The sequence below is a fragment of the Atta cephalotes genome, assembly GCF_000143395.1.
Source record: "Atta cephalotes unplaced genomic scaffold scaffold00032, whole genome shotgun sequence".
Lineage (NCBI taxonomy): Eukaryota > Metazoa > Arthropoda > Insecta > Hymenoptera > Formicidae > Atta > Atta cephalotes.
In genome coordinates this window covers 1,481,484-1,496,073 of record NW_012130096.1, presented here as the reverse complement: position 1 = coordinate 1,496,073, position 14,590 = coordinate 1,481,484, and the positions used below count along the sequence as shown (strand labels likewise).

The window sequence follows — 14,590 nt, the reverse complement described above, 5'->3', positions numbered from 1 at the left end:
CACCAGTCACATTTGTGATCTGTTTACAGATTATTGAAATAAACTTAAAATGTTTCTCAAAAATAATAATTATACCAACGATTTTGATTAATTAATCACATTATATGTATAAATAATCTATTAAAAAATCGCAATTTCCACACAATTATTATTATTATTATATCATTATCGTATACAAAAGTTTTTTGCAATTAAAGCAGAACAAGTCACAATAACATTAAAATGACGTTAAACTGAATGATTTTTAGTAAACATTTTGGAGCTATTTTAACATCATAATTTTTTTATCTATTTAAATATATTTTTTCAATTTATTGCCTATGATAGATTTTAGAAACATTTCTGATTTAAGACATTTCATATGCAAAATCCTTTTAGAATTGTTGCAAATGAGATATATGTGAAAGATTGAAACATTTCTAAAATATCGCAATATCGATGCTGTATAGGTAATGAGAAGTCGATATAAAATGATTTCTCGATTACAGTACACTTAATGAGCGTTGATAAAATTTTATGTGTTTATAAATATAATAACAATAACAATAATAAATAATAACATGAGGGGACGGAATCAAGATTTTTCAAAAAGGCAATATAACGGTTCTAACAATTCTATATCTCTTTCTAAATTTAAGTCTTGATCTTATTTATGAATATAAATCATTTCAAATACTTCTTCTTATCAAGTACTTATCAAATACTCTCAACATTGTTGCAATCAAATTCATGTTCAATTTTTCTACTCTATGTTTTGTGTTAATAAAAGTAGAATGTTGAGAGATATTCCGCATAATATAATTACGATGTTTATTAAGTCTAATTTTTAATATTCTGTCCATTTTGACCTACGTATGACTCATATGATCCACAATTAATTTTGTAAACTACATTAGAGTGCTAAGTAGTCAGTAATTTATCTTTTTAAATTAAAGATTTAAATTCAGATTTTTTCAGACCAATATAAGTTATTCTTGTGTAAAGGTTATTTTTAGAAAATTTTTTTGAATTTCTTGGCAAAAATAAGAACATGCGGAAGGAATGATAAAATATGTAATTAAATCTGATTGTTATCTGAATCATAATTACTTTTATTATGATTATTACCACTGTCATTATGCTTCTAATTTACAACGCAGTCTTTTTTTAATACAATTAAATCTAATGGTATCAAATCAATCAAATCTATTGGTACCGATCTTTTGACAAATAAGATGAAAAGAATAAAAATTTAAGTACCTTGGAAAAGATATAGGTTTGCAATGCATGCCGTAAATTAAGAAATTATCCTTTTTTTATCCTTTTTTATAGGATAACATCTAAAAAATTTAATTTATTCCGACTTATCTTAATCGTGAACTTTATTCTTGAATGATAATTAAATACTTCTAAGATCATATCACAGTGCGAACGAATTGAAATTAACACATCAATATATCTATAATAGAAATCAAGATGGAAACAAAGCTTATTTAACAAATCCATTTTTATAAGTCTTATAGAACCAGATCTGCAATTATAGGTGAACCCAGGAATACATCATATGATTGTTTATAGATTTTTATAAATTTTATTCATTAAACGTAAAATACATTGAGAATTAAATTTAAAACTTATATTAAACTTATATAAATTCAATCTTTGATAATTTCATATTCTTCTTTATTAAATCCTGCATTCAATATTATACTTTCAATTACCAAGTTCAATTATCAAGTTATTACTAACGTTAATGAATAAAAAAGCAATGTCAATAGAAATAAGAATGAAAACTTTCGGAATTTTTAATTTGAATGTATTATCTAATGAAAAATTGTTTTTTATATGATTTTTCGGATATGTTAAGCTAATTTTCATAATTGCGTGACCATAAAAAGCAAGAGGATTACCGATAGAAGATATGCAGAATTTTGGAGCACAGCAGCACAGTTTATGTATAACTTCTGACGACTGAGATATCGACTAACGACTATATCGATCAAACGATACAGTTTGTAAGTATCGAGAACATGGCGTCGAACGTGGCTGCAGAAAGCAAACGGGTTACGAATCTAAATGCCTGTGTTGTTTATGGCAGGTAAATAATTCATAACAATTTCGTAAAACTACGCTGCTCGAGATGATTGAAGGCTCACAATACTTAAAAATATGCGCCAAGATTTCGGGAATTTCTCTTCAAGCTCAATCTTCAGCGAATGTTTGAAGAGTTTATTCTCAAACTATCTTGAACTTGTATTCGGGAAAAATTGAGATTGCTAGAGTTTATTATATTTTTATAACTTTAAAATTTATTTTTTTATTTATGTCTTTATTTATTATCATATTTTTTATTATATCTTTAAATTATGTTTATTTTTTTACTTACTACAAAATTTATTTCTACGTTAATAGGAAGAGATAATAAAAGAAATCTTCTTTCTTTTTAGAAATTCTCACAAATTTTTTATAGCTTTCTAACGTGAAATTTATTACTCCAGAAAAAATGATAAATAAAAAAATAAATAAATTTCATTTCCATTTATCTTAAAATTTTTGTTTATAATTTTTATATTATCTTGATGATTAATTTATTAGGATAACTTCGGAATACACCACTCCTATCAAAATCTTAATTTATTAAGTATTATTTATGTTTAAAGTAAACGAATTATATCAGTAAAAACATTGTACTATTATGAAAAAAATATTGCAAATCTGAAATATTTATATTAAAAAATGAATTTTTTTAAACTCATTATTTTTGCTATATATTCATAGAAGTGAGATATATGGCTCATAGGGGGACGGGGGATATATATAGCTCATGAAAAATTTACAAATAATGCATATAAATAAGTCGTAAAATGACACACTAACTTATAAAATGTGTTTATAAAGTTTTATTAAGGAATAAGAAAATGATAAATATGTATACGAAGTAATAAATAATCACAATCTTCTCACATGTATTACAAGTATCATGAGGTACATATTTCACGTAATCGCGTTTATTGCATTTAGTGCGCTGAATTAAATCTGCCTACTTTGTACTTTGGGCATAAATCCCGCCCCGGCATTAAAAATGTCGTATACCCCAAACAGGTGAGATATACGAAACAACAAACTAAATAAAGAAAAGTAAAGTACTTTTGTTATATAATGCTTTACTATTCCTCTACACTATATCACGAAATAACCACTAAGTCTTTTGCACGTCCTACAGTAATCATTTAATGTAAATTACTACAATTTATGATGGCGCTACTACAGTGACAAATCGATTCTCACGAACTCATAATAATTTTATTAATATTAACAGTAAAAAATTGATGAAATCATAACATAATACTAATATAACATAATGTGTAATAAAGGCATGTAATAAAGTAATTGCGGGAAAATTTTTTCTGACTTCTGTGGCGTAAATCCCGGCGCGGCATATTTGCCGGAATTACCTTAAAAATATTGTTTCATAAACATCTTATTTTAAGACAATTTGTGTAAATATAGTAGCTTCCTTAATTAGTTTTAAGATATTTATGTTAAATAATTAAGAGATAATCTCAGCAATATTAAAATATTGGCATTGATTAATTCTTTCACAATTATGATTAAATAATTGATAATTATAGAGTGCCATCAGTCGGGATGGATCGGACAAGAATCACGTTTTGCACAGACGTAGACAAATCTGTAATCGTACACAACTTCGAAAAACGTGGCTGGACGCAGGTTGGTCCGGAGGATGATTGGAATTTTTATTGGTAATCATAAATTACAACACAAGATTTGTATATTATTTGAGAATTTATTATTATAACATTCTATTATTTATTATAGGGCTGTTACACAATCCTGCAGGAATATTTTTAGCATTGAAACTGGATACAGGATGGACGATAATCAGTAAGACAAAGCAAACGTTTTTATATTATTAATTATATGTATTAATAAGCTACAGAGAGTTTAATTGATCAATGTATATTTTCTCAGATAAAAGTGCGACATTCAAATTATTATTATAATTCCATATAATTATTATATTGACAATGCCTACTTACTTTTAATTTCCACTGTATATCTGATTAATATGTATCTTAAAATTGCCGTGTTATCTATCCTGAAGCCTCTTTTCTCATTGAAATTGATAGAGTTCTTTGGTTCCAATGAAATGTAGTATTCAACGAGATGTAATATTAAAGAATTTTTGGGGTCGCTGATGTCGAATCCGAATTTAAAATTTGAAAATAAAAAATGGCTGAACCAATATGGCGAACGGAAAAGTTATGGAAATGATAAATCTTGATGAAATATAGCGTTAAAGAATTTTTAGAGTCATTGATTCTGAATCCGGGTTCAAAAATTGAAAATTCAAAATGGATAAACTAATATAACAAATGGATGTGCTGAAAGTTTTTTAATTTCTGCAAAATATAGGTCAGGGCGCGCGTATAAGTGCGCTTGTAATGTGCTAGTATTTAAAAAAATAGAGATGACATGTTATGGAAAATTCTATATAGATATTCATTTTTTAGAAATACTAATTTATAAGCCATTTTGAAGAAAAACATTTATTTATGCTATTAGAATCATTAATCACTTCCCAAATCACTATGAGCTTACGCGCAAGGATTTGCTGGTAAAAAACATTAAGCGATATCGAAAGGACTTAGAAAGAGAGGGAAATCCATTGGCAGAACGCGCAGAAGGTCCAGGCAAATATTTATACCTCGACTTCATACCTGTCACTTTCGTCTTACCAGCTGGTGAGTCCAAGATATTAAGATTAAGTTTTTAAAAATTAAAATAAAGAGTTGATTTGAAAAATTTTTTGACAAAATCTAACCTGATAATTGTTTTGTAAATAAAAAGTCTTAAATTAAAAATTTTTTAATTGGTATAAGATCCACAAATAATAGACACGCAGTTTATTTGAATTAGAACATTGTAAAAATTTGCATAATTTATTATTGGACACCCTTGACTGAATATGGTCCTCTTCACTCATTTATGTTAAATATTTCGATTCAATCAATTTTCATACTATATATGTTTTATTTATGATATTTCAAATGAGAATTATTTGATTTATTTTTTAATTTCACAATATTATGCCATAGATTACAATATGTTCGTGGAAGAATATCGCAAGTCCCCGCAGAGTACCTGGATTATGAAGCCATGCGGCAAATCACAGGGTGCTGGGATATTTCTTATTAATAAGCTAAGCAAACTGAAGAAGTGGTCACGCGAGGCAAAGACACCATTCAATCCAAACTTGACAAAAGAATCATATGTCATATCCAGGTAATTATTTTATAATAATAATTTTAATCAAAGACATTTCGATTATAAGGATGTCCTTCATGAGATTCTAGCGGTGGAGGTGATTAGCAACAGTCAATGTTAATTTCTTTTTTTTCGAACCATTTCATCATTTTAATATTTCTTACGGTAGATATATCGACAATCCGCTGTTAATCGGCAGCAAGAAATTCGACCTCCGATTATACGTTCTCATCACGTCATTTCGACCGCTTAAAGCGTATCTCTTTAAATTAGGATTCTGCCGATTTTGCACCGTCAAATACGACACCAGTGTTCAAGAGCTCGACAACATGTACGTGCATCTAACAAATGTGTCCGTGCAAAAGCATGGCGTATGTATCATATATACTTATCAAATTATTCGTAATAATACTGTTTTTGATTAATAAATAGATAATATTAGAAATTAATATGCCCCATTACATAGATAATTTCAGTAATATTACAGCAACATTGCAAATAGTGCACCAATATTGCTGCAAATTTTGTGCTGTACGAATATATTTTTTTACCTCTTTACAGCATGAAATATTACAGCAATATTGCAGCAATATTTGAAAGACTGCAATATTTCATAAAATATTGCTGTAATATTGTAGCAATATTATGCAAAAATAAAATATTGTTGCAATATTCTGCAATATTGCTACAATATTTAAAAAAATATTATAGATATATTGCTGCAACATTATGCAATATTTTAATAATTAATCTAATTTTATTCATTATTAACATATTATTGCTTAGCATCATATTTCAAAATACGTACAATAAAGTTATGATAAAAAAACATGCGGAGGTTTAAAACGCATGTCTAAAAAAGATTGTGAATTTCCAGAAGAATTATCAACTCGCATTTTACATTCACTTCTTATAGACTTTCTATATATTCTTATCTTATAGACATCTATCTATCTTAGACGTCTATCTTATAGACATTTTCTATATATTTTCCTACGAGAAGTGCGTCTATCTCGGGGCCTCGTCTTTCTCTCTTAAATTATAATATTGCAACAATAATATATTACAATATTTTGTAAAAAATACTAAAATTTTAATATTTTACAATATTTTACAATATAATATTTAAATTTGAATATTGCAGCAAAATTGTTGCAAATTTGTAATATTTGTAATTGTACTATTAAAATATTATTGCAATATTTCTGCAATATTTCGTGTTGTAGAGATATCTTTCCTCTTTTTATGGAAAATATTTTTCTATTTTACTTCAAAATTAAATTTACAAAATAATCTTTATTAAATTAGACAATTAAGTAAATCAATTTCGATATCAGAATGTTTAATGTAAACATACGATTTTTTAAGGAAGCTTAAACTAAGCTCAGTGCATTACATAGCGCTCAGTGAGCGGTTTTTTATTTTGGCAGTCTAAAAAAATACCTGTAACTTTTAAAATCTTTTTAAAAATTTTACATAAAAATTTAAATAATTCTTAATTAAAAAATTTTGAGCCAATCTTAGAATTTTAGATTTCATTGTGTAATCTCTGGAGTTTTCTCTTTAGTTTTTCAACATTTTAACTTTCAATGACGTAGTTTGTACAGATATTTAGAGTACTGATCAACACGAAAATTGTTGTATACGAGAATTTCAGGACGAGTATAACAGCAAGCATGGCGGTAAACTGAGCGTGCAGAATCTGCGTTTATACTTGGAGAGCACGCGCGGGAAGGCGGTTACAGAAAAGCTATTCGCCAACATCTCTTGGTGCATCGTGCATTCGTTGAAAGCGGTAGCACCAGTGATGGCAAACGATCGACACTGTTTCGAATGCTACGGATATGACATCATCATCGATAATAAATTAAAACCGTGGCTGATCGAGGTATATTGATTTCTCATCTTTCGTAATTCATCACAAGTGTCCTCCGACAATTTAATATGAGTTTTTAATATGTTGTATTTTAAACTTAAATACATATTTTAAGCTCATTGCCCAGTAAACGAAAATGGATTAAAATGAATTAAAATTTTTTTTAATGCGTACTTTAAATCCATGAAAATAGATTGAAAGGATTAAAATGGATTAGATCCGAGCTGACACTAGTTTAATATAATATTTGAAAAAAAAACATTCATATTTAAGAGTTACAAATTTTATTCATAAGACATTTATAATAATTATACCTGAAATTAACTATTTCAAATTGGTATTTAAAAAATGCATTTTAGTGGGATTCGAGAACCTCTGGATTATGAATCTTCTACATTATTCGCTATATCACTTGTTCATTTGGTAAATGTGTTATTCATTCTCTTCAATTACAATCAGCTAAACTAGTAACGAAATTATATAGATATAATAAAAATATCATCATTTAACAGATATAATAAAGTATAAATAATTTATATTACTATGAGACAACATTGGGTAAATATCGGATAATCTCTAATCGCCCTTGGCCGATGTCGCGCGCATGATTAGCCTAATATTCGGATTGTGTTCGACTAGATTTGCGAGTGTTCACATCGATCATTCATTTTATTTTTAATCAAAGAGAAACAAAAGAACATAGCTCAATTATTTTTACGTTACGTTTTTTGAACTTGGTTGGATTAAAACGAAAAATTTCCTACTTATAAATTTGAATAATTTAAGTAGCATTTATGTTCCATGTTGCAGTTATGTTTTAAATAAAAATATTTTTCATTTAATTAGATTAAAAAATTGCATTTTATATTCAGAATATTGAAATGAGCATGTTGCACAGAAATTGTTGATATTATTTTTGAATTTCACTGTAAACTGTATTTCTTATTCACAATTCTGAACTGAGTAATATTCACGATGCAGAAAAAGCTAATATTATTTTTAGATTGAAAGACATAGAGATATGTTCTATGCAATTCCTATAAATAAATAAAAATGCATTCAAGATTAAAAAGGATTTACTTTATTAACATTCATGAATCTGTATTTCTAAAAATCTGAATCCATTTTAATCCATTTCAATCCATTCTCATTTGCTGAATAAAATCGGAGGAGGACAGATGTAATATTATGCTAATAAATTGTGCTGAGGATTTTTCCATAATAGATGATAATGAGGACAAACATACATTTTTAAAAAATTTTGTTATATATTATATAATCAAGGAAAATTTTATCGCAAACAACTAAAACAATACTATGTAATAGTAAGTAAATATATAAATGATCATGATATCAAGAAATAAAAGTTAAACATAAATGATTTAAAATACACGTGCATGAATGATGAAATCAGTAATTATATAATGATACTAGTTGAATTATGTAGATTTAGGGAACACATATAAATTATCGTTATATTTAATATTTATTTATGTACAAATACTACAAATAATGCATTCTACTACATAACTACATTATAGAAACCGTTGTCATTTTCCTTTATTATATTATCTTTAATGTCAACAAGAGAAATCTAATTTCAACATTTTACTATTCTTATATAATGATAATATTTACGTTTACTAACTTTATTTCAAACTCCCTGAGAAATGTTTTATATATAATATAATTATATAAAATTATATAAAAATATATTAAATGAAAATGGATTAAAATGGATTGGAAATTTTCAATTCATCCGAATCTATATTTTAAATCTTTAAAAATAAATTGGATTCCATATAAAAAATTTTTATACATGTAAAAGTTTAAATAAATTAAAGCAGTAATTACATGAAATTCTATTTAGTTATTATTTTAAAACTTTTATACAAAAAATATACGCTAGCTATGTAATAAAGGAAACGTATTAATATAAAATATATATAAAAGTGATTAATTTATTAAATTATTAAAAATAAGGAATTTACATATGTAACATTTATTATATTTATGTAGTTCTTTTTATGTTTCTTTTAATTATTAAATGAAGTAGAATTCATTTGATTTATATTTTTACAGTACAACTTTTTTTTAACTCAGTCGAATTAAAACGAAAAATTTCTTATTCATAATTCTAAATAAAATAGCATTCATAATGTATTTTTAAATGAAACAATGGATTTTTTATTCACAATTTTGAGTAGTATTCATGGCCCATTTTAGAAGAAAATGAGCCATTAAAAGAAAAACTTTTTTCTATTCAATTGGATTAAAAAATTGCATTTCTTATTCAGAATTTTGAATTTAATAGTATTCACAATGCATAGAAATGGCCGATATTATTTTTAAATTCAATTGAATTGGAAAAACTGCATTTTTTATTTAGAATTTTTAATTAAGCAGTATTCATGATGCACACCACACCACATAAAATACTATAATATTATTTTTAAATTGAAAAGCATAGAAATATACTCCATGCCATTCCTATAAATGAATAAAAATGCATTCAGGATTAAAAAGGATTCATTTTAACATTCACGAATCCGTACTTCTGAAAATCTGAATCTATTTTAATCCATTTCAATCCATTTTAATTCATTTCAATTCTCATTTGCCGGGTATATAATTTTATGTAATTCTACATACCTAAATGGACATATTTTATATATGATTGTATATATGTAATTATATATATTTATCAACTGTCCGATTTATTTTATATTATATTGACTGATTTATTCATATCGATTCAAATTTTTCTATGCTGATGCGTTTGGTATTACAATGGGACTATTAACAAACGCAAGTAATTTAACCAGCCATGCAACTATATTGATTATCGTGTTGGTCTATCTTTGTGGCATCAAGTTGCAGCATCCGATTTGATAAATTTTATTGCGAACTTTTTACTATTACTTGTATAATGTCTCTTAATTGCTATGTATAATTTATTCCGTATAACTTTTATGTTTTATTCGATCATATGATCTGATCAATGTTATTTTATATGGCTTTTTTTGTAAATCTTATTGAAGGTTCAAACCCGAAGCTGAAACGTTCAAATTTTAATTGATATATTATAGTAAATTTTATTGAATATCGATTTTTTTATTTTCGCACCGTTTCCTTCGCTGATTTCTACAGTCATTATTTCGTTATTTATTGTATTGTTTTCTGGAGTCCTTTATTTATTTTATTTACATATAAGTATAATTTATATGTAAATAAAATAAATTATATATATTCTATAAGTTTACAACTTAATTTAAATTCAAGTAGTTGAGCGTTACATCAGAAATATATACTGATTTCATTCTATATGTACCATTTTGTGTATTTTAGAGCATTCTTATTCGACTTTCATATCTTGATTCTATTACCTTATTCCATATTTAACTATTACACAAATGTTCTAGTTACCTGGTGATTATATAATAAATATAACTGATAAATATAACTGACTAAATATGACATGAAATATTCTTCAAATGTATTTATTGCCCCTCACCCTGTCATATTGTTTTCTATGATCTCCTATTACAGGAAGATACAAACAGAACGTGTTACATAAAAAAATCAGATCTACGGATAGGTAAAAATATTAATGTTGCACTTGTATAGATGCATGTAATTAAATCTTAAAAAAATTGTTTAGGAAATAACTTTATTATTTATGATTAAATTCATAATAAAATAATCTTTAATTTGATAAAAAAATTCAAAATTTTGAAAAAGTATGTGATAATGCATTAAAAAATTAAAAATTTAGGATAATTTTTTATGATTTTAAAGTATTTTTAAAATAAAAATTTTAACTTTCATCAAAAAAATTTTTTCTATTTTTTTTTATAGTTACAAAGAAAAAAGATATTTTCGAAGATATATTTCATCTCCTAACAGTGCATATATGAACATGATATAAAAAATACAATAACTTTCGTATATCTCCTTGTCAGTAAAATCTTCAAATTTCGAAAACATCGAAGTTTTGGTTTTTTTCACAGGTAAACGCCTCGCCATCTCTCACATCCACGACAGTAAACGATAGGATCTTGAAATATAAATTAATCGACAATATCATATCGGTGGTTCTGCCTCCGGATGGTATGCCTGAGTAAGTGTACGATATATTTTAATAAAAATCAAAATCTCCAGTAAGTTTACGAGATTAAAATTTACGGTTTTGATTTGATTAGTGTGAAATGGAATAAATTACCTTCACCAGATGCTTTGGGTAACTTCGAGTTATTGCTCGACGAGGAATTGGCAGACGAAAGGGAGGGTTCATCGAGCAAATATCGCGGTTCTTCTCTTAACAAGTGGAAATAGATTTTATCCTTGTATGATTATTTACTCCAATTATTCCCTAAAATTACGCTTGAAGCGCCAGATAAACGAACAATGAATGAAGCAAGATTGGAAAGTTCGGAAGATCGATATTTTCATTTTCATGAATGATAACAGAAATAAAGATTATAGAAAGGATAACAGGGAGAAAGAGGAAGGCTCTTAATCAAAATGGAAGGCTGAAAAGATCTCACACTGGAAGATCAACAGCGAAACTTTCCTGCGCTTGTGTTTCTTTAGTAACAGGACATCTTCCTGATGTCCCTCAAGAAAGAACTTACTTTAAGAGATGTAAGAAAGATAATGTGATACTGAAAAAACAAATAGCCAGAAAAACCAAGAAGAGAATACAAACGAAACGTGATAATGCATAGCAAATTCCCTGGTTTGTGAACTTTAAGTCCCTTATGCTCTTGCTATAGTATTAGTAAAAATCACATTTCACCAATGAATTCCCGTGCGTGCAATTCCCCCACACTCACACATTCCCCTAATAGTCTATAAGTAGTGCAATCTTTTTCCGAATAAGCATGTCTTTTATACAATTTAATTTCATCGCTAGAGTATTTTTATTAATTTGTTTTTAAAACAATATAAAAATAGTCTAAAAAAAAACTGTTTATATTTTTATATATTTTTATATATCTTTATATATTCTTAATATGTGTAAATATTTTTATATATTTTCTTTCTTCAGGTTAGAATGCTTAGGCTGTGTTACTGTCGCTACTAAAGCCCATATCGATTCTACAGACCAATCGACAATCAACTCTGACTATCAACCTATTATGGACCAACCTATTATGGATTAATAATGAGGTTAACTAATTGTAATTGGTTCACTGTAGATCAGTTTGCAAAGCTGATTGTCTGACGAGCTTTAGTAGCGACATAACGGACGTATTTTAAATGCTCTATCCTGAATAATGGTTAACTCACGATTGTCATAGTTGATATTTGTATTGTAATAATTATTTGCATCATAAGTAGGCATATCATTTCTAGATAATGTCTTATTATATTTTTTATAATGATTACGAAGAGAACTCCAAGTACTAAATACTTATTGCATAACTTTTCAGTACAGGCATAAGCAACATCTTTTTTATGTAAATAACGCATATGATAGCGCATTAATTTTCCCAATAATTAGTAGCTTTGAACATTCAGGACAACGAGCTTCTATTGTACTTTATATTATTTAAAACATATATAAACTGTATATCTTTTTATTTTAACGAAACTGAAAGTTAGGAAAAAATAGAAAATTTACTTTCATCTGCGTCAGAAAGTTCAAAGCTAGAATTTGTTGACAAATGTGTAATTATTGAAGATACGCAATCGGTATTTTCATTACTTATATTTTGTAAAGAATCTCTCATTTGACGCTTTGATAATTTTTGTTAAAATTTTTGCATTCGTAAATTTTTTCTTCATATCCAAATTGCTTCACATGAGATGGGATATACAGCATTCGAAATATAAAAAGATTTCTAACAGAAAACTACAGCGTTAATAACATCTTGAAATTGATATTTTCCATCATTATTTATAAGCAGCTACAACTTTTTCTTCAGATAATAGTACAATTACGAAAATGTTAATCGCTCATCAATTGTCGATGTGTAGAAATTACTTTTCCAACATCAGTTATTATACACAAAAAAAATAGAATTATAAAATTAAATAACATTGTAATATTAGAATGAAATTATAAAACTTACATTTATCCAAGTAATAAATCTATCAGATTGTTCTTTGTAATGGTTTTCATGGCTTTTGTGATAAATCTGTTTTTTTTTCAATACTGGTTTGAATAAATATGGTAAGACTAGCCAGGCTTGTACATTTACTGATACTTTATTAAAATCTTTTAATAAATTTGACGTGTTAGTGATTGTTTTCTTGTCAATCGAATTATGTTCAGATGTAAAGTTGGCCACTTTTCTTCTAAAGCACTAATAGGCGCTATATCTAATAATTTATAATCTAATTCAATAATTGTATTTTTAATGATGGGCGCAACTGTGGATATCTGTTAAAATACTCTACAATATTATTTCCGCAATTTTTTTTACGATAGACGACAGTTTTTTTCCCATAAAAATAAAATTTAATTGTTATTATCCAAAGATGTATTATTCAATTCAGAAATATACACATCGGCTTTTTTCTCAACTTCTTTATCTAAATCTAAACCTTTTCAGCTTCTTTTCGGTTAAATTCTTTTACTGCTGCTTTTATTTTTTTAATTTTATTTATATAATGATAATATAACTTTCCTAAAGCTGATTTGCCATTTCTAGAAGATACATAAGACAATATCTTCCTTATGCCATATATTCCTTATTTCATAAGCTCCAGAATATGAAATATTGTTCTCTAAAAATTCTGTAATGTGTAAATGTATTATGGAATGGAACTAGTAAGGAGTTGAAGATTTAGAAGAATTCATTTTGGCTAAAAATTAATTCTTTTTATAATTATTTTATAATTATTTTACAAATTGAATAACGGCTTCTCAACTAAATCAGACTTAATATGAAAAAAGAACATAAAAAACTTACATCAGGTCACAATATTATCGAACTACGCATAATTAATAACTTATATCGCGGAATTAATGCGCAATAAGTGTCATATCATTTGATAATGCATGATTTTAATATTATCGCCTTTCTGCAATAACATCTAAACGTATAATGAAAATAATTTAAAATATATTAATTAACCCTCAACTACATAAGTCATTTGGACTTGGGTAAAAATTTTAATCTGCCATTATTTTTGTACAGTTAATTGGATAAACATCCCAATGATCGGATATCTATGACACTTACACAAAATTTATTATTATTAATCTCAAATGCATTTTTTATTACTGTATTATAATTCAAAGATTACAATTAAAGATTACATTACATTTAAAGATTACAATTAAATTATAATATTACGTTTTAAAAAGCGTATTTGAAACTAATATTAACTTAAATAAATAAAATGTATAAATTTCCGGACATAGAGACAGTTCCTATATTCGGACATACAATTTTGTTACACAAAACTTTTTTACATCAATATTAGTCTCAAAAG

At 26.5% G+C, this 14,590-nt stretch overlaps 1 protein-coding gene across 1 annotated transcript; it reads left to right on the top strand.

Annotated features, from left to right (window-relative positions):
- The first annotated feature begins 2,009 nt into the window (after positions 1–2,009).
- LOC105621116 (probable tubulin polyglutamylase TTLL1) lies at positions 2,010–11,479 on the top strand. Its single transcript, XM_012202588.1, has 9 exons — positions 2,010–2,077; positions 3,612–3,743; positions 3,820–3,885; positions 4,567–4,745; positions 5,100–5,286; positions 5,438–5,639; positions 6,926–7,156; positions 11,155–11,264; positions 11,347–11,479. Exons 1-9 carry the CDS (start codon positions 2,010–2,012, stop codon positions 11,477–11,479), a joined length of 1,308 nt encoding a protein of 435 aa, XP_012057978.1.
- The last annotated feature ends 3,111 nt before the right edge of the window (positions 11,480–14,590 follow it).